Here is a 21,159-nt window from a genome sequence, read left to right as displayed (position 1 = left end):
CTTTATTTTCTGCCTACATAGTTCAGCAGCAGTAATATTTAATCTGCCACAATCTGATGGCAGTAGGATTTTAGAAATATCGGAAAAGTAGAATTATGATTATTTTTATTATTATTACCTTAATTATAAACAAAAATACTGAAAAAGACAGAAATATACATATTACAACTGTAATGCAATTGTACTGTATAGCGAAAAATAATATTTGATATTATAATAATTTTATTTAATTCCTCAAGTTACAACACTCAAATATATGTGAAATTATTCACTTTCAAATGTTAAATTTGTAAGGTTTTATTTTTTTGTGGAAAACTGCAGGAAAGTCTCTTTAAAGGTAGTCAATTATAGGTTTAGAAACTCTTCTTGTGACAAATCTGGTAAAATGGGTCCTGGCCCATGTTGCGTTCACAAATGCATGCTATAAGTGACTCAATATTACAGCAGATGCATGTGCAGACCGCTTTATTTATTTTATTGTTTTCATTTTACGTTTGTATGATATAAATAATTACTCACAAGCCCCTTGCAGTTCCAACACAAACCCCATTTGAGAAACCCTGCTGTATGCTGTGAATGGATAGTGTATATTAAGTGTTGTTTGTTCTTTTTGTAGATGACAGTGAACAGTATGTCAGCTTTCTTCATGCCTCCAAAAGACCTGCAGCTGGATGAACTGACCAATGCCACCCTCATGAAGCTGGAGCAGTTCAGAGACAAGACCTCCACAGGTGTGTGTGGATTCAGGCATAAATTTGTTTGCTACATGCTTTTCTTTCCAGAATTCCACCTTTTATTGTAAAAAATCAAATAAAATATGCAATAAAGAAAAAAAAAATTAAATTGATTTGTGGTTGATTAAATTGATTTTCTTTTTTCAAATCTGTACATTTTATAATCTGTGGTCATAAAATAGTATCTTGTACTAAAACAGTATTGTTTATTGTACACAGGACTCATGTACATCATTGAGACTCAGAAGGTTCTGGATCTAAAGATAAACCTCATGGCTTCATATGTCATTGTACCAGAAAATGGCTTTTATGACCCCACACACAACCTTGCCATTCTGGATTTGGGTCATTTCCAGGTAAAAACATGTCACTGTCAGTGCACATGGTTCTTTATTATTTTATATCATACTTGACATGGGAGTTTTAATAAGCTTGGTTTCAGTGAAGTGCTTCAAATAATTTATATCAGGCAAAACAACAAACAGAAAGATTGAAAGAAATGTGAATTCCTTGTTTCTTGGTAATTGTTTCCCCAATGAGTCATACTTGTTTTTAAATCAGGATTAAGAGAAGAAAAAAATCCAGCAAACTGCCAAAGCTTGGTGTTCAAAGTTGGCAAAAAAGAGCTTTTCAAACTTGGTCCAGCACCCCTATGGGGCGATAAACTGGTCCACAAAAATTAATTAATTAATAAAATGTATTTTTAGGACTGTCAGAGTTAACTTGTGTATTGGTTTTTGATTATTTTTGCCACAAATCATGAAATAATTAGTGCTTATTTTATTCTATTGACAGCAATGGCTTTTAATAATAAGAAAATAGCATATAACAACATATAGTTTTGTCAACATTTATTTTGTACATTAACATTATTTAATTTTGATGTCTTTATAATATCACATGATTATATGCATACATATTGTATTTAAATTAGTGGTGGGCATAGATTAATTTTTTTAATCTAGATTAATCTCACTGTAATCTTGGAATTAATCTAGATTAAAATGGCTCATTTGAATTCTGCCAAGTAGATCAGAATAAGTTCACTACTAGTAGTAAACAACTAGCAGTCATCAAGAATTTAATATTGATAATAACATTGAAGACATTGTATGATTATTCCTTAAAGATAAGGTTTTAATAGTTTTAGTAGTAGTAGCCTATTACGTTCTGCCCAATGTCTTCAAGTGAAACCAAACTTTTATTTTGACGGGTTGCCGTGAATACATTTACATTTCTGTATATTATATGAGGATAGTTTTTCTCAAATGAAACGCTCGAATGCTCATGAAGTGACTCTCAGAGCAGTTCTGGAGATGTTGTTCATGTATTTATGTCCTCATTTAGTGAGACGACAGACGTTAATATCGCCGCAAGCGTCACGCGGTCTTCTGTATGAGTAGTGAACAAACCCGCGCGTCTGTGCCATACATTAACACAGAGACACACAGAAGTCATATTTAAATAGACGTTTTGCGGCTTAATATTTACAAATAGGAGTGGTAGTGTGCTCACTTGTGTGTGTGCGCTTACGTTTGTGTGTGTGTGTGTGTGCGAACCGGGGCGGAACTCTGTGCGCGCGATACAGAGATAGCGACCAACGTAGAGACAGAAATGACTCCATTGGGAAGCTTCTTAAAAATAAATTTTCCCTGAAGCAAACCCGGCGGCTTCATAGCTGCATCCATGTTAGCACGCATACACACAGGTTCGAAGACTCGTTCTCGCCCCCTACAGTGCTATTCGGCTAGGTATATATCCGCGCTAAAATATCAAGGTGAAAGTCATCATAGCTTGCGTAGTATAGACCCAGCTCCCAACCCAACTTTGAGAATAGATTAACGGCGATATTTTTTTTTATGGCCCGATAAGAGTCTCACGTTAACGCAGCACGTTAACGCCGATAACGGCCCACCACTAATTTAAATACATACATATTTTGTTTTATACATGAAAATATATGGTTGCCTTTATATTCTAAAAAGGCCATTACTAATGAGGGGATGATATTTAATTGGCTTAAAGTGTGTGTTTGTTGTGTGTAGATGTCCAGTCAGAGCAGAGCCAACCTTCCTCAGCTGTCTTTGGGCAGCAGCACTATAGAGGACATCATGTCTCGAGCTTACGACAGCTTCGATGTCCAGCTCAGCAGTTTACAGTTCCTCTACACCAAAGCAGGTGCGCAGACTTGCACAATGCTTGATTATAATGTTGACTTTACAGGGTTTTACATATGCTGTGTGTGGTATCAGGTGGTGACTGGAAGTGGGCTCGTCCACTGAGACAGTCTGCTTTTCACATCCTGGAGCCTGTCGACCTGAAGGTGGTCTTCAGCAGAGCCATGGTGGTGACGGACTCACGAATGCCCAAGTAAGCAGAAAATTCCCTGTCTGGTGTGCGTGTGATTGAACTGTTTTGTGCATCACACATTATGCATTAAATTTTTGTATCTCATTTTTTTTTTTTCAGGTTTAAGATATACGGTGAGCTCCCTCTGCTGTCTCTGCGTATCTCTGATGATAAAGTGCGTGGTGTCCTGGCATTGCTCAGCAGCATTCCACTTCCTGAGAGTCGCCCAGCGTCCCAGTCTAGAGCGTCACAAGTTACACCCAAGGTAATTATAAGAGTGCTTATGGGTGTGTCTTCCTAGACAAATATAGATATGATTGTCATTGTCACTTGACAAACTGACCTTTTGGTTCTTAATTGTTCAACTGTAAATAATACAATTTAATGCAGCAAATGATAGGTACGGATTATTGAAATTAAATTATATTTCTGAAATAAAAAAAAAATATTATGCAATAAACCACAAGGCTGTCAGTAGACTTTGAAAATGCTGCAATCAGGAACTAAAACTTTATCTGCTGTCATTGTAATTTAGTATTATTTATAATATATTATATTATATTTATTATTATTATTATTTAAATTTATTTATAATTTATTAATATTTATTATATTTATTTTTTTTTTTTTTTTTTTTTAATTTCATTGTTTTTTTCTTTTTATAATTTTCTTTTTTTCATTTTAACTTTTAGGTTTTGTTTATATTTCTGTTTAACTTTAATTTAAATGTATTTCAATTTTAGTTTTAGTAATTTTACTTCAACTCCAACTCATTTTATTTAAGTTTTTCATCTAATATTTATACTTTATATTTTTCAGCTTTGTTTTATATAATGAAATTTATTTTTAATTGTTTTAGTTAACAATAACAACCCCATCCGATATAGAGTCACAGTCATCATGTCATGCCTATAATTTCAAATATTAAAGCTAATTAAAATATATTTTTTCCCCAATTTCTGCCAGCCTTCATTTTAACAATTTCAATATTCTCACAATTCTTAAAATCCGAAGGTCAATTTAATTTTAGTCTTTCTTTTTAATGAATTATTTTTTTTTAATCATTAAAAGTTGTTTTTTTTCTTTTACTTATTTAAATTTTTTTTGATCGTTTATCAGTAGAAATTTCCCAAATCAATTCACAAGCAGATTTGATTCAGATAAATTTAGATCTGATTTATTTGGACGAATTTCTATTTTGCTTGGATAAATATCCAACAATGTTGTTGAGAATTGTTTTTTTTTTCTTGCAGCTGTGAGATTTAATTTTTTTTGCTTTTGTGCATTAGGCCTCCAAAAAAGGGAACACACCTCAGCTCACCCCTCGAAGACCAGCCATAGATGACCTGCGTGCATCCATCATATACGGCTCAGGTCAGACAAGCAGATTCACAGAGAGACAGAGTTACGTTTGCATGACTGAGTGCCACATCTTCTCTGAACATCAGTGATAAAATATAGAGTTCTTCTCTATAAATCAAATATCATGACAATAAAATGCTGCCTTTGATTTGTTTAGACGAGGAGTTGTTCTTCGATGCCCCTAGTTCACCGATTGAGGATCTGCCGTTCTTTGAGGCCTCGTCCGACTCTCTGAGGGGTTCAGCCTCTGATAAGCGTCTGTCCATGGTGCTCAAAGACCCCAAGAAGAACATGACTGAGTTCCTCTTGAGATTTGAGATCAACAAGGTCTGATTATGCCCTTGTTTATTATATTTAAACTATTCTTTTTATATAAGTTATATTTAAACTATACTGTTCTTTCTTTATGGAGATGATAACAGATGTGTGTAAGAAATGTGTATATACTCTATGGTTCATTTGAAATTATCTTAACATTTCAAGGCTTCTTTAGTCAAAGTGACATTTTTCCCTCCTTTGTTCTCCTCTAGCTTTCCGTTCAGCTGTGTCGCTTGTCAGGCAGACAGGAAGTGAGCGTTCTGCATCTGTTCATTGATGGATTAGGGACAGATCTCAAACTTCGTACCTTTGATATGTCGTCATACACCTTCCTGCGTGAGATCTGCCTTGAGTGTTCAGAGTACTTGGGTAAGTGCTTTGCACACACTGCACTGCACTATGTTTATTTAGCAAGGATGCATTCAATTGATCAAAAGACAGTTAAGACAATTATTGTTATAAAAGATTTCTATTTCAAACAAAAGCTGTTCTTTTGATTCTTGAAAAAAAAAATGTATCTTGGTTTCCACAAAATATTAAGCAATGCACAACTGTTTTCAACATTGATCATAAAAAAAAAAAATTCTTGAGGGGCAAATCAGCATATTATGAATGATGCATTTATTAGAATGATTTCTGTATTTAAACATAAAAGTTAAAAGCTCTTTGTGTGTTTTTGTGAAGATTCTGAGGACAAGAAAGTTCACCTTATCACCACTCTGGATAATACAGAGGAAGATCTGCTTACTTTGGAGTATGTCAAGGTAAATTTGCTTGATCATATTTACGTGGCATCCTTCTTTGGGTCCAGGTATATGTATAAGGGCTGTTTAAGCATCATCAAAATGTTCCATGATTCTGTACATTGTGAAGCATCCAAGCAAATCTCTCTGGCAGAGTATTCTTGGTTTTGGCTGGGTCTCAGCTGGTGGGTGTTAAAAGCCTAGTGGGATACTGCCTTTATGAAGGCCATTTTATAATTTTAGCTTTAATAAGCCAAACATTAACACAAAATTAGAGAATTTTGTGACTCATTATGCATGACTCATCTTCATTACAGTTCTGCTCTCAGTCAAGCTCTGACAGCACAGATTTAGAAAGCCTATTAATGTATAATATCAATTTAGTATTTATTCTATATATTATCTCATTGCTTAAAATAAACATTAACTGAAGTAAAATAAAATATTAAAAAATGTAAACATATTTCATCTAGTTGCCAAAGCAACATTTCTTATTTTCATTTAGTTTAAGTACTAAAATAACTAAAACTTTAAAACAAAACAAAACTGTATATAAAAAAAAATACTTTAAGTGAAATTAAAAAAAAAAAGAAGAAAAAACAACAACAACTATAATAGTATATCAGTGATACAAAATAACACTGATATGATTGTATCAGCACAGTCCTATACATGGGACTATTCTAATAATACTCTATTCTTTTTCAGGCGGACAAAAATGCACCAGATTTTAAAAATATGTATAAAAATACAGAGCAACTAATCAAGGTAAGCTTCTTCACAAATCAGAGCTCAGAATTTCTCTACAGCTAATGTGAGCCAAACAGATCACAAAGCTTATAAATTGCACTCTAAAAGCTGCAAAAGATTGTTAAAATTCTTAAACTATGGTCTTTGCACTAGGTGAATTTCTCCTCACTGGATGTGCACCTGCACACTGAAGCACTCCTCAACTCCATAAATTTCCTGAATAACCTCCTCCCACCACTGAAGAAAGAAGCACAAGAGGAGCAGCCCGTCCTACCCAAGGAGGAAGAGGAGGAAGAAGAGGAGGCAAAAATAGAAGATTCTGCTGTTACCAAGAAATCTGGTAAGAAAGTTCATTTTGTGTGGTTCATCTTTTGATTTGTCATGATATAATTTTAATCTCGTATAATTGGCTTGTTCTTCAGCCTATAAGAAGTCAAAGTTTGAGGATGTGGTGAATTTGCACATCCGAGCAGACCTCAGCTGTCTGAAGGTCTTCATAAGAGGAGAGAAAGCCAGGATCTCTGAGATCAGCATAGAGGGTAATACACATTTCTGTAAATGCCCAAACACAATAAAGTTGGGATATGTTACAATACTGCATGTTCTCTTTTACACCAGGGCTGGTTTCTGAAGTTCAGATGAAGAAGAAGTCCGTAGAGATTCTGGCTAACCTGAAGAACATTGTAATTCTGGATTGTGACAAAGAGGCACTATATAAAAAGGTAGAAAGTGCTGTACTTTCAAGGATAAATAAATCATAGAATGGGAGCTAAATTGGCACAATGGAGAACTAGCACACATTTTTATATTATGTTGGTTATAAAGTGTTTAATAGTGTTAGAATAAAATAAAAAAACCCAATAAAATAAGGCTTTTAACAACAAAACAAACAATTTCATGTTTGATTAACTACTATGTACTTGCATCAAAAAATAAGTACAATGTACTTATTGTGGTCATATTGAATTGCAAAACACTTTTGCTGCTATTAAGGTGGGATACAGGTAAGGTTAGGGACAGGTTTGGTGGTCTGGGTAGGTTTAAGGGTGGGTTAAGGTGTGAGGGATGGGTCAACAGTGTAATTATAAATGTAATTACAGAAATTAATTACAAATGTAATTACATATAGGTATTTAAAAAAATATAAGTACGATGTAAAAACATGTATGTACACAATAAGTGCATTGTGATTAAGTTAAATATAAGTACACAGTAGTTAAGGCCACCTAATATAAAGTGGGACCTACAATTCTTTAAAAAATGTACATGCATATAGAATTGTATATTTTTTGTGACATTAAAAAGATTGATTAAAAAATCTTTATGCTTCAAAATTTATGCAAGAATTAAGGTTAAAAAAAAAAATGCTGCCACATAAGTACCAACTTACTGACTTTGGGCTAAAAAAATTATTGGGATTTTTTATTTTATTTATTTATTTATTTTTTTATAAAATTTTGTATCATGCATAAAAAGGTGAGAATGTGAGATGGAATTGATTTATACTAATGATGGAATGATGATGATATATATAGGCAGTGTCCATTGCGGATAAGGAGGTGTTTGATTTCCGCATGAAGAACCATGTGAATGCAACAGAGGGCGACGCCTACACAGACATGCACATTGTGGACACCAGTGTAACTTTGACTGTGGGCTGCATTCAGGTTATTTTCCTCAACAAGTTTGTGTCCTCAATCCTGGTAAGTGTTCATTACTCATTTACCACTGCATCTACCATTTTTCCTATACAAAGAAAGCTAGTTGAAAAAAAAATTGCAATAATATTTATCATTTTTATTTTGTTGCACCTACAGTGTGTGCAGAATTATTAGGCAAGTTGATATTCTGGTCATATTTTTTTTCCAAGAACATTTTACCAATTCCAAACCACATCAATCTTAGTAACTACTATCAATTTTGTATTTAATCATTTATAAGTGATATATAATTGCCCATGAAGGCTGAAAGTTAAAAACTCAACTTAAAGATGTGCAGAATTATTAGGCAGGTTTTCTTTTACAGATAAAATGAGCCAAAAATGAGATTGAACTCAAGAATAAAAGTAAAACAATTATTAAATGCAGAAGGATGCAATACTAATGCAATAATAGAATTAGCAAAGTTAAGGCATGACCACTGGGCAGCGAAATGCTCATTGGGTCAGCACGGTCAGAAAAAACAGGTGGAGAAAAGACACGTTAACTGCAAGAATTAGGAATTAATGTCAAGAATTGGGTGAGAAACCATCAGGAACCATTTAGTCTCCAGCGCCATCATTTTACAGAACTGCAACCTTCCTGGAGTCTCCAGAATTACAAGGTGTCAGGTTCTCAGAGACCTTGCTTGGGTAAAAAAATATTTTAAATGACTCTCACTTAATAAGAATAACATGCTGAAGTGTTGTGAAATACACGAAGACTGATTTTTATAGGCTTTATGGACAGATAAGTTGAGAGTGACTCTTGAAGGACCAGCATCACATCCTCTTGTGCCACAGTTTGAAGAATTTATCTTCCAGAATCTGGTAGTAAGTTTTAGGAGCTCATTTTTAATCAATCCCGCAAGACAGACTTTTCAGGATAGGAGATGAACTAAAATGAGCTCCCAAAACTTACTGCCAGATTCTGGAAGATAAATTCTTCAAACAGTGGTACAAGAGGATGTGATGCTGGTCCTTCAAGAGTCACTCACAACTTATCTGTCCATAAATCCTATACAAAATCAGTCTTCGTGTATTTCACAACACTTCAGCATGTTATTCTTATTAAGTGAGTGCCATTTTAAAGAAGTCTCTGAGAACCTGACACCTTGTAATTCTGGAGACTCCAGGAAGGTTGCAGTTCTGGAAAATGGTGGTGCTGGAGACTAAATGGTTCCTGATGGTTTCTCACCTAATTCTTCACCTTAATTCTTAATTCTTTTGCAGTTAACATGTGTCTTTTCCACTCCACCTGTTTTTTCTGACCTTGCTGACCCAATGAGCATTTCGCTGCCCAATGGTCATGCCTTAACTTTGCTAATTCTATTATTGCATTAGTATTGCATCCTTCTCATGGGCATTTAATAATTTTTTTAACTTTTATTCTTGAGTTCAATCTCTTTTTTGGCTCATTTTATCTGTAAAGGAAAACCTGCCTAATAATTCTGCACACCTGAAATAAGAAGTTTCTGACTATCAGCCTTCATGGACAATTATATGTCACTTATAAATTATTAAATACAAAATCAATAGTAGTTATTAAGATTGATGTGGTTTGGAATTGGTAAAATGTTCTTGGAAAAAAAATATGACCAGAATATCAACTTGCCTAATAATTCTGCACACACTATATAAATACCATATGTATTTAAAAAGTGGAAAGGGCCTAGAACCGAACCTTGGGGGTCACCTACAGTTTCTTAATAGAAACAAATTGCGTAGTTGTTTTTATTTATTTATTTATTTATTTATTAATTCATTCATTCATTTTTACTTAAGTGTCACAGAAAATATGGGAATGATCATGTGACTTCCTTTTTAATTTTATTAGCCTCTGTTTGCATTTATTTTAGCATATATTTGTCTAATGCATATATTTGGCTAATGGTCTCTCTCTTCTCTCTTCCTCTTTATTTTTTGCTCCTCAGGCATTTATTAATAATTTCCAGGAGGCTAAAAATGCATTGGCAGAGGTGACAGCCCAGGCAGCAGAGAAAGCAGCTACAGGGGTTTTGGAGCTGGCAGAGAGAAGCACACGTATCTCCCTGGATGTAGACATCAAAGCTCCGGTTGTCTTCCTCCCACAGTCCTCTGTTTCCCACAATGTCATTGTGGCAGATTTGGGTTTAGTGACTGTAAAGAACCACTTTGAAATTGTATCCTCTCCAACACACACCAAGATTCCCCCTGTCATAGACATCATGGCTGTGGGACTGAGTGAACTTAAAATGTACAGGTTAGTTCAGCATTTTTGGATAAATTTACTTCATCATCATCATCATCAATGGATGAATTAATTAATTATTGTGATTTTTATCAGCCCTGAAATTATATTTCCATTGTTTGATTAATGATGTTTATAATATCTATTTATTACCCCAGGACCACATTCACTGATGGACAGTTTAAGAGTGAAATTCAGTTACTCAAACCAGTCAACATGGACCTGTCAATCAAACGCAATCTTTCTGCCTCCTGGTATCACAGCATACCTGACATCCAGATTAATGCTCACCTCAAACCCATGAGTGTAAGTGCATATTTGTGTTTGTTTCTATGTCTGACTTTAGGTGTAGGGAATATTGCAGCTAACATTAACGTGCATTTTTTTTGTTGCAGCTAATCTTGAGTCAGGAGGACCTAACTATAGTGCTGAAGACTCTAAGTGAGAATCTGTCTGAGACTTCTGAAGCTTCTCCAGCTCCATCCAGCTCTGAGAAAGGAGATACGATTTCTACCAAGGATTCTCAGAGTTCTGGAGGTATACAAAACGCACAAATACAGATTGTGAAGCTTTATTGGTTATTAATGCATCAAGCATGCTTTCTGTGTACTTTCTGTGTCTTTGGATATCCTACCATTTAAGCATTAATTTAGGGTTATTCTACAAAAAGTGCTGTAAATAATGTCACTGCAATTACATATTTTATAAATAAAAATATAAAAAAAAAAAAAACAGAAATTTTTTTTTCTCACAATGTATTTGTAAATGCATTTAATTGTATATTTAAAGATTTAACAATATATTTTAAAATACATTTTAATTTAATAATGGTTTTGATGACACAGCCTCACTTTTAATTTACATCAAGCCTTATACATTTAAATTTCACAGCATTTTTACCTTTTTTGCATGTTTTTTACAAAATAACAAAGAAACACTGTATAACATCGTTTGCTCATTATCATGAGATATACGGTATATACGAATGTATAATATTTTTATACTGTATAATGTAATATTTTAAATTATTTTACATTTTAACCAAAGATTCAATCTGTGCTATTAAAAATATGTAATTTATTCATTTACAAAAAACCTCACTCTCTAAAATGTATACTATAATTTAAAATAATAGTCAAAAGTTGCAAAAATTTAATTTAAAAGTTGAATTAAGTTTTCCCCATTTTGTAATAATTAGCACAGAATTACTCATGTATTTATTAATATAAACACATTTCACAATTCAGGATTTGGATGTCTTGGAGTGAACATGAATTTTTGTTTTGTGCTTAAACAGTATTTATTGTGTTGTAGGGAACACTGTTGTGACCGCAGCAGTGGTGGAGGGCCAGAAAACAGGCAAACTAAAGAACACTCTGAAACTGGACTTCAAGTTTGACTCCATGACACTGGTCCTGTACAGCCCAAACAGCGAGGTGACAATACACTCAATTCATTGTAGATGAGAGCGTAATGATTACATGTGAAACCAGGTTTAAATATTTAGTGTTCTGGTTCAGATTTTGCAATCTTTTTGTGTGTTTGTGTACAGATCCAGTTATCAGACTCCCGTGATGAGAGTTTGAAGTTGGCAGAGTTCATGTTGGGCACCATCTCCACCGCTGTGCACATGTTCTCTGACAGCTCCATGAAAGCATCCCTCAAACTTACAAACTGTCTGCTAGATGACAAGAGACAGAGGGTGAAAATGATCACATCCAGGTAGTTTGCACACAGAACACGACCCACTAAAGATGCTCCAGTTTGTGTTAAATCATGTTTTATGTGTACAAATGTAAAGTTCTTCCTGCCCCATACAATTGACCCTAGAATCATTGCTCATTTTCTGCTACAGTACATGGCTGCAACAAATAATTGATAAAATCCTTAATAATTGAATCATTTTGATATTGGTTAGCTGTTTCTTTGCTCTGTGCATGGAGAACATCTTTATCGGAAATCAGTAATATTGTAACTCTTGTATTTTAAGCTTTTTTTGCAGGATGTGCTTGCACATACAGTTAATTGAAGAAAGAACCAACTGATTAATTGATGATTATTAAAATTTGTTTAATTAGTTGCATCCTTATGGTAAATGACGTTCATCATTCAGTCACTAAATTTTAACTGTTTTCTTCTCTAATTTCATGCTGCTTTAGGATGATGGCGATGCGTCAGGGCAGGGAAGGTGATGTGATGGTAGACGTGAGTTACCGACAAGGCCGGGACGGCACCGTGCTGGACACCCTGGTTCAGGACATCTATCTGTGTGCCAGTATGGAGTTCTTGCTCACAGTAGCTGATGTCTTTGTTAAAGCTATGGCAGACGGCTTCTCTGGTCCCCCTAAAAACAACAAACCCGCCAGTTCATCTAAAGACCCTGGTTAGTGACTGCGCTTCAGTACCACCTTGATAAAGACAGGTCTTCTTCAAGATAGTGTTTTTAGACTTAAGATAGTCAAATTTAGCAGTTTTGATCATTTTGATCACTGAATATTTGAACAGACAATATTTCAAACGAAAGAACAGAACAAAAAAAACATGTTGTTCTAGCTTCATGCATTCTTTTTAACAACTCTTGATAAAAGCAACGTTTTGTTCCCAGAGATTCTAATTCGAAATGTGAAAGACAAATAATAGCGCTCCCATACCACATGAGTGAAAACATGGAATGCTGGAAAATTGTCAATGGCGGGGATGCATTGTGTCATAAAATGGCATGAATCAGTGGTGAATCAATTGTGTCTTTCCTTTGCTAGCGGTTCCTGCTGTGCCAGTGGTTGCCAAAACTGAGATGAACATTGTTGTAAAGAATCCTGAGATCGTTTTTGTGGCCGACCTCACACGCGCTGAAGCTCCGGCTCTCGTTATGACGACGCAGTGTGAGCTGGTGATGAAGAACGAGCCCAGCGGTCAGTCGATGACGGCTGCCATTTCAGACCTGAAGGTGGTGGCATGTCCGCTCCTGCGAGAGAAGCGGGAGCACAATGTGACGACGGTGCTCCAACCCTGTCAGGTGTTCTTCCAGAGCAACCAGTCGCCTTCCCAGCCTCAGACCATCGAGCTGTCCATCAGCTCCCTCACGCTCAAGGTGAGGCTGAACATGTGAAATTGTGATCGTTTCATATTTTGAAATCTTAGTGACTTAAAGGCATAGCCACAAACCTGTTTTTTAAGTAAAAGGGTGTGAAATCATTAAAAAATCTAGTCTCTTCCTGTTCCCTAAGGTGTCTCCCATCATCATAAACACCGTTATCACCATTCAGTCAGCGCTGACCCCTGCAGCCGAGACGCCTGAGGAGCTGGAGAGTCCTGTGCCACAGGATCTGTGGGAACGTCGCAACCTGCGAGATCTAAAGCTCTGGTTCCTGGAGGAGGAAGAAGAGAAAGTCACCCAGTCTGTCATTCCCCTCGTTCCTCATGGAGAGTCTCTCAAAATGAACATCCACTCCATCTGCCTGACTCTGGAGGCTGGGGTGGGCCATCGTACTGTGCCCATGCTGCTGGCAAAAGCCTCGTTCCAGGGAGACGTGAAAAACTGGAGTACTCTCATTAACCTGCACTGTCACCTGGACCTGGAGGTTAGAGGATATTGTAATGCATTGTACACGTATCCAGTTCATGAAATTTTAGATAGGCCCTTTATATGCAGTCTGCTGGCAATTGCTTAATTTATTACATAGCCTTAGCTCATTGGCAGATTCTGCAACTGATGAGATTGCTTGCTCAGCATTTAAATAATCTGGTTCAGTTTTTACTGTAAACTTGTCCTGCTGTGTCTATTTGAGTTCCTCTGAAACCCTCCACCTCCCCCAGCACCACCTGTCTAGATCTGCTACTGGATTTATGTATGCACATTCATGCAGCAGCATATCTTGCATTCTCACAGCAGTGTGTCTTGAGTATCTATTGGCAGTAGTGTGTCCATACTTGCTCTACAGCAGCTGTGTGTAGCAAATCTAGTGCACAAAGACCAAATATGTTAACATTGTCATATACATTAACTTGCTAAAACTATTTGGAGAGTTATTGTGATTGATTTACATTTATGCATTTGAGAAATGCTTATCCAAAGTTACTTATAGGCATGACACGAGTAATCAAGTACTCCTGGCTAGAGCTGCACGATTAATCAATCATTTCATTTCATTTCATTCCATGTATTTTTGCCTGTTACATGTTATTATACAAAGAAAATGACACACACAGTTTCTAGAGGAATTTTAATCTAGTCAGCACTAAGTCCCAGTGTTAAATAGTGGCAGAACCATTTTAACTTCTTTGCAAGTCTTGCGACTTTTACTTTTAACCTGCGCACCATTTTACCTTCTCTCATGGCTTGAGACGCTGAAAAAACAGTGAAATGTGACATTAACAAAATGTCTATCGATACTCTGTCCAGTTTTTTTTTTTGTATCCTGTAAAGAGTTGTTTGTTTCCTGTAGGTGAATTATTATAATGAGATGATGGGTTTATGGGAACCACTGTTGGAGCCGCTGGACGATGAGGAAAAAGACGGCTTCAGACCATGGACTCTAGCAATGAAGGTTACCTTTCATTTCATGCCTAACCTGTTACTGACAGAACTTTTCATGAGTTCAAAAAACAAATAATGTTATGTCTACAGATGAAGAAAAAGCCAGTCTCATATTCTGGAGTATCTGATGAGGTGGACGGCAGTGTGCCTGACTATAAAACGGTCATCAGCTTCACAAGTAAAGACCAGCTTAACGTCACCCTCTCCAAGTGCGGCCTCCACATGCTCAGCAATCTAGGAACGGTAAGAGATTGAGATGATTGGAGTGTGTTGAGATGGTTAAAAAGGGCTGTCTCTTTCTTTGACAGATGTTACAGACGAGTGGTTTCTTCTGTTTGGTTTGCAGGCATTTGCAGATGCCACAAAGCAGACCGCTGAGTGCTTTCAAACAGACCAGGCTCCGTTTGTGGTAAAGAATCGTTTGGGTTTGCCAGTGTCAGTGCTGCACAGCGAAGTGTTTAGACCCATCGGTAAAGAGTCTAAAAATCGTGTGGTGGAGCTCCAGGATGGAGAGAGCCTGAATATGGACTACACCCTCACCGCTGAGTCCAGTGACCAATTCTCAGCCATGACCAGCCTCAGCGCCAAAAACTACATTCAGCCCAGTAAGACTCAGTAACAACCCATGACCTATATGCAAGACCATTATGAATATATGTGACCCTGGACCACAAAACCAGTCTTAAGTGTCAATTTTTCAAAATTTTAATTGATGCGTGGTTTGTTAAGATTGGACAAAATTTGGCCGAGATACAACTATTTGAAAATCTGGAATCTGAATGTGCAAAAAATCAAAATCCTGAGAAAATCGCCTTTAAAGTTGTCCAAATGAAGTTTTTGGCAATGCATATTACTAATTAAAAATGAAGTTTTGATACATTTATGGTAAGAAATTTACAAAATATCTTCATGGAACATGATCTTTACTTAATATCCTAATGATTTTTGGCATAAAAGAAAAAACGATAATTTTGACCCATACAATGTATTTTTGGCTATTGCTACAAATATACCCCAGCAACTTAAGACTGGTTTTGTGGTCCAGGGTCACATATGTCACAAAATTACTAGTACACTGTTAAAAATAATGTTTCCAAAAGGTGGTTTTCACAGCAATGCAATAGAAGAACCATTATTGGGTTCCCTAAGAACCTTTCAGTAAACTGGTCTTAAAAGAAACATTGTTTTTGAAGAACTTTTTGATAATCTAAAGAACTTTGTTCACTATAAAGAACCTTTTGTGTAATGGAAAAGTTCCATTAATGTTAAAGGTTCTTCACTGAACCATAGATGCTAATAACGAACATTTATTTTTCAGAGTGTGCACAATATCGATTATCACACTAAATTCCGAGACAAAAACTTTTATTTTTTTTCCCCTTTTCCTCTTCTCCAGCTCCAGTTGGCCACACTACTGCAAGTGTGATCCCACTAATCAAAACAGGACGGGACATGTATAGCGTCATGCACCGTGACTCAGGTGTCACACGCTTCTTTGTCTGTCAGATTTACACCGCCGAGGGAAGTAAATATGTCAAGATTCGCTCTCCTTTCCAGGTGGATATATTTAAAACCTACACATTCACACACACACACACGTTTGTTTTTGTGAAAAGTGGGGACATCCCATAGGCGTAATGGTTTTTATACTGTACAAACTGTATGTGCTATTGCCCTACACCTAAACCTACCCCTTACAGGAAACTTTGTGCTATTTCAGATTTTCAATACACTCCATTCTGTGTGATTTTATAAGCGTTTTGAAAAGTGAGGACATGGGGTAATGTCCTGAAAAGTCACCTTCTCCTTGTAATACCCATGTCATTATACAAATTTATGTCCTCATTTGTCACAAAGACACACACACACACACACACACACACACACACTCACTCTATATACAGCAGACTCCTCATTAAGCCTACAGAGATTTTTACACTGATTTTGAGAGCATTCTGTAATATACTCTTATTAGTAGCTGTGAAGATAATCAAATTAGCTACAGCATTTAATAAATGGAAATTTTATTGTACTGTTGAGAGTTTGGTAGTTTGATGTTATGGTTTTGAATTGATTTTCTAGATTATCAATCACTTTTCGGTGGCGTTCCGTGTTTATGAGGGATCTGAGTGTCTGGGCATCTCTTCGCCTACAGAGGAGTTCTGTGTGCCGCTGGGCTCCTACAGGTCAGTTACAGCACAGCACTGGCAGCGCTGTTTAACTGTTGACTTTCACAAACATGCACTCCAAAAAACTCCCTCTAAATCAATATTTTTGTCTAGTTGTTCAGAAAAAATCAATTTACTTATGAAGCAAACATTTTAAGAGTTTTTCTATAGAATATACATTTAACTTAATAATAATAATAATTATAATAATTACTTGTCACAGTTTATTACTTGTTTTTTTATAATTATTAGGGATGTCCACTGTCACAGTATCATATCAGTTATCTGCCAATTTTAGGGATGTCTTTATTGGTCTCAGTTTATATTACGGTATCTCACAGAAGTGAGTACACCCCTCACATTTTTGTAAATATTTTATTATATCTTTTCATGTGACAACACTGAAGAAATGACACTTTGCTACAATGTAAAGTAGTGAGTGTACAGCTTGTATAAGTGTAAATTTGCTGTCCCCTCAAAATAACTCAACACACAGCCATTAATGTCTAAACTGCTGGCCACAAAAGTGAGTACACCCCTAAGTGAAAACGTCCAAATTGGGCCCAATTAACCATTTTCTCTCCCCGGTGTCATGTGACTTGTAGTGTTACAAAGTCTCAGGTGTGAATGGGGAGGAAGTGTGTTAAATTTGGTGTTATCGCTCTCACTCTCTCATACTGGTCACTGGATGTTCAACATGGCACCTCATGGCAAAGAACTCTCTGAGGATCTGAAAGAAAGAATTGTTGCTCACTTAGTTTATCTTTTAAAAGCAATAATTCTCAAAATAAATATCCTTTTTTCATCCTGTACATTATAATTTTGTGATGCCTAAATTTACATATTAAATTATTCATTTAATTTTAGCATTTAAAATGATTTGATTTTAGTTGTTAGTATAATCATAATAATTATAATTATTGTTAATTCATATTTAAATAATATTACAGCTTTAAGTTTGACGTGGATAAAAACTAGCGTGTTTAAATCTCAGGGTGAAAGAAAGGAAAAAAATGTCCATGAAAAGCTAAAATATTAATTATATTATAATTTGTAATGAACCTGAACCATTCTTTCATCCTGCATATGTATCTTAAATTTATATTTGGCCATTTTCAGTTATTATTATTATTATTATTATTATAATTTTGCAGAGCTGAACTGAGCCTGCAGCCTGTAACTGAAGGCGAGGAGCAGTACGACTGCTCCGAGGGTTTCACTTATACTGAGGTGATTCAGAAGCCCGGAGAGTGTCTGGAGAAAACCTGCCATCATCATGGAGACAGCGCCCAGATGCTGAAGGTCAACATGATTCCTGTTCCAGACGCTTTGATGTCTCACAGCACTGAGGAGGAGTTTGACAAGCCCATCATTCTGCACCTGTGGCCCACCGTTCTCCTCCGCAACCTTCTGCCGTACCCCATCACTTTCAAGATAAAGGTACAAGACACCTTACAGTCCTTCTCCACTGAGTCAAATAAGTGTGGATTGACCTGGCACAATTATTATATTACAGTTAAGAGGATGCCCACTGTAACGGTACCATATTGGTTATCTGACGATATCAGAGACACTTAATTTATCTGTCTACAATATTAATATTGTCTTAATATTGGCTACAAAATCGTCTGATATTGGATATTTAAATGTGCATGCTCATTTCCCTTATTTTAACATGTATATTAATTTTGCCATCATCTCATGAAAGTTAATCTTTCAACAAAAAATAAATATAAATATACTTTTCTCATACTCAAATTCATTTTTAGCATTTATTTTTATTTGAGTTGTTAATGTTTTTATTATTTATTTATTCAGACAAAATAGTATTGAATTTTAATAAAGCAGATTTGTTAGTTATCAGCAATAACATGAATATATATCTGCTCATCAGTATTGGACATACATTTTAAAATGAGTGCATCCTGAAATAATGATTTTTACCTGATAATTTTAACTGATTTATTAATTTTGGTTTCTAATGATAAATTATGATTCATAAATTATGAAGATTACATTATGGAGATTTATTGGGTATCAGCCATAACATGAATCAAAGTATCAGCTTATAAGTGTCAGACATACATTTTAATACAAGTGCACCCCAAATAATTATAATCACCTGATAATTTTAACGCTTGTTTAACAAATTATTATTTTTTTTAAATGATAAATGATTTTTATATTTTCATCATTTAACTCACAACTATACAAATCCATCAACATTGTTTAAATATAAACATGACATGTTTACACTAAAATAATGAAAATAACAATTATTTTTGGCAATTGTTTCTCAGTTCCAAGCATGACAACTAATTGTCCAAAAAATTGTGCTTTTTTTTAAATGCTGGATTACATCCTGTTATTTCTACATTTTACAGCTGTCTTTATTATGAAGCAAATTCCACCCAAGTCAAAGTCTGCTTGGAATTTCTATAGAATAGATTGGAATTTCTATCAAAAAGAGAACTTTCAAGCATGTAACAGGTATTTAATTTATAGTTCCATATTTTACAAAGCTGTTTTGTTTACAGGGCAATGGAGATTTCCCTCCTTCCGAACTAAAGGCGGGCCACTCCTCCCAGATCCACACGGCGATCATGGATTTCTCCATTCTGGAGCTGAAGCTGCTGGGATACCTGCAGCAGGACTGGGAGTCCAAGTACAGTCTGTGCAGCGACTGTGACGAGATCAGCTTCATCAAATTCCGCTCGCTGGGAACGGATGAGGAGACGGAGGCGAGGCCGGAGCTGGACATCGCTGTCCATGTTAAGAAGGAGGAGGGTCAGGTGGTGGTGGCCATCCACTCCCCGTACTGGATGGTGAATAAGACAGGCAGACTGTTACAGTACAAGGCAGATGATCTTCATCGCAAACACGCAAAGGACTACGACATGCCCCTCCTTTTCTCTTTCAAGCCACGCAACTTTCTGCAGAACAACAAGGTTTGGAAGAATGCTGTCAATCATGTAGTAAACATTCAGCTGTTTTATTGATCAAGTTTCTAATTTCTCATTCTGTCACTGTTATTTACAGATTCGCTTGATGATTTCAGAAAGTGAATTATCAGATGATTTCTCCATTGACACTGTTGGGAGTTATGGTGACGTCAAATGCAAAGGGAAACAGAAGGATTACATGGTGAGAGTTCTTTCATTACATCCATCAGATTTTAATACATTTCGTTAAAAGGAAATCAAAATTGATTTTATTTACTTACGTAATACTTGTTCTTGTTCTTATTTCTGAGGCGTGTTTTTCCCAAAGTCAGTATATAGAGGAAATGGACCACTTTTTAAAAATCGAATGGGAGAAATTTACAACATTCGTTATGAGATCTATAGGAATGGAATCTATGTCTTTTGGTTAAAAAAGCCAATAATTTTTTTTTCTTTTTGATTTTTACATTTTGATATTGTTTATTTACTCTAAAATGTGCTTTTATCAAACTGAAAAGTGTATGTGTGTGTGTGTGTGTGTGTATATATAATATAATATATAAATAAACCAAAACCACTAACATCGTTAACTGAAATTAAGCTGAAATAAAATATTAAAATGTAAATATTAGATGGGGGATTTTTAAAAAAAAATGTTTAATTTGAAAATTACTACAACTAGATCTGAAATAATAACATTTCATTTAATTATTAATTTATAAAGTACATTTAAAAACAACCCAAGGTTGACCAAAGTGCTGTACAGATTGGGAAGCTCAAATAAAAAAAATAATCTATAACCGTCTATAAAACAACAAACATAAAATTAGAATGATACATTAAAAACCTACACTAAGAAGATGAGTTTTAAGTTTTGATTTAAAAGAGGAGAGTGATGACACCATTCGGATCGATACCGGGAGGCTATTCCAGAGTTTAGGGCCCGCTACTGCAAAAGCATGGTCTCCACGATGTTTTAACCTTGATCGCCGAGCAGAAAGCACTCCAAGGTTGCCGGATCTAAGTGCCCTGGACGGATTATAACAACGTAAAAGATCAGATAAATAATTTGGAGCAAGGCCGTGTAATGATTTAAAGACAAAAAATAAAATTTTCAATTCTATTCTCTGTTTGACTGGTAGCCAGTGCAGAGAAGTTAAAATGGGAGAAATGCTATCGAATTTGCGACTACCAGTCAGCAGCCTGGCTGCAGCATTTTGAACCATTTGAAGGTGTCCAATCGATGATTGGTTTGCTCCATAATAGAGTGAATTGCAGTAGAGTGAATAAATGCATGGATGACTATTTCAAAGTTCTTTAGAGAAAGAAA

General features: G+C 35.6%; 1 protein-coding gene across 10 annotated transcripts in view; it reads left to right on the top strand.

Annotated features, from left to right (window-relative positions):
* Positions 1-21,159, top strand: part of vps13a (vacuolar protein sorting 13 homolog A) — a 53,383-nt gene that overhangs the window by 13,552 nt on the left and 18,672 nt on the right. For 6 of the 10 annotated variants that reach the window (XM_058785672.1, XM_058785674.1, XM_058785673.1 and 3 more), the window contains 30 exons: positions 617-731; positions 954-1,090; positions 2,780-2,912; positions 2,987-3,104; positions 3,204-3,348; positions 4,373-4,487; positions 4,603-4,772; positions 4,976-5,132; positions 5,448-5,527; positions 6,215-6,274; positions 6,410-6,596; positions 6,679-6,795; positions 6,875-6,978; positions 7,792-7,959; positions 9,887-10,194; positions 10,341-10,488; positions 10,578-10,719; positions 11,497-11,618; positions 11,735-11,904; positions 12,342-12,565; positions 12,942-13,273; positions 13,410-13,763; positions 14,628-14,729; positions 14,810-14,962; positions 15,066-15,324; positions 16,116-16,276; positions 16,802-16,905; positions 18,042-18,327; positions 19,425-19,835; positions 19,927-20,031. In XM_058785672.1, the coding sequence (XP_058641655.1) occupies positions 617-731; positions 954-1,090; positions 2,780-2,912; positions 2,987-3,104; positions 3,204-3,348; positions 4,373-4,487; positions 4,603-4,772; positions 4,976-5,132; positions 5,448-5,527; positions 6,215-6,274; positions 6,410-6,596; positions 6,679-6,795; positions 6,875-6,978; positions 7,792-7,959; positions 9,887-10,194; positions 10,341-10,488; positions 10,578-10,719; positions 11,497-11,618; positions 11,735-11,904; positions 12,342-12,565; positions 12,942-13,273; positions 13,410-13,763; positions 14,628-14,729; positions 14,810-14,962; positions 15,066-15,324; positions 16,116-16,276; positions 16,802-16,905; positions 18,042-18,327; positions 19,425-19,835; positions 19,927-20,031 (5,187 nt within the window). The remainder of the gene's footprint in view (positions 1-616; positions 732-953; positions 1,091-2,779; positions 2,913-2,986; positions 3,105-3,203; positions 3,349-4,372; positions 4,488-4,602; positions 4,773-4,975; positions 5,133-5,447; positions 5,528-6,214; positions 6,275-6,409; positions 6,597-6,678; positions 6,796-6,874; positions 6,979-7,791; positions 7,960-9,886; positions 10,195-10,340; positions 10,489-10,577; positions 10,720-11,496; positions 11,619-11,734; positions 11,905-12,341; positions 12,566-12,941; positions 13,274-13,409; positions 13,764-14,627; positions 14,730-14,809; positions 14,963-15,065; positions 15,325-16,115; positions 16,277-16,801; positions 16,906-18,041; positions 18,328-19,424; positions 19,836-19,926; positions 20,032-21,159) is intronic. The other 4 variants (XM_058785671.1, XM_058785678.1, XM_058785676.1 and 1 more) reach the window with 1 other exon arrangement.

Source organism: Onychostoma macrolepis, chromosome 08 (genome assembly GCF_012432095.1).
Source record: "Onychostoma macrolepis isolate SWU-2019 chromosome 08, ASM1243209v1, whole genome shotgun sequence".
NCBI classification, from domain to species: Eukaryota; Metazoa; Chordata; class Actinopteri; order Cypriniformes; family Cyprinidae; genus Onychostoma; species Onychostoma macrolepis.
Note: the sequence above shows the minus strand (reverse complement) of the source record. Positions and strands in the feature narration are given on the sequence as shown.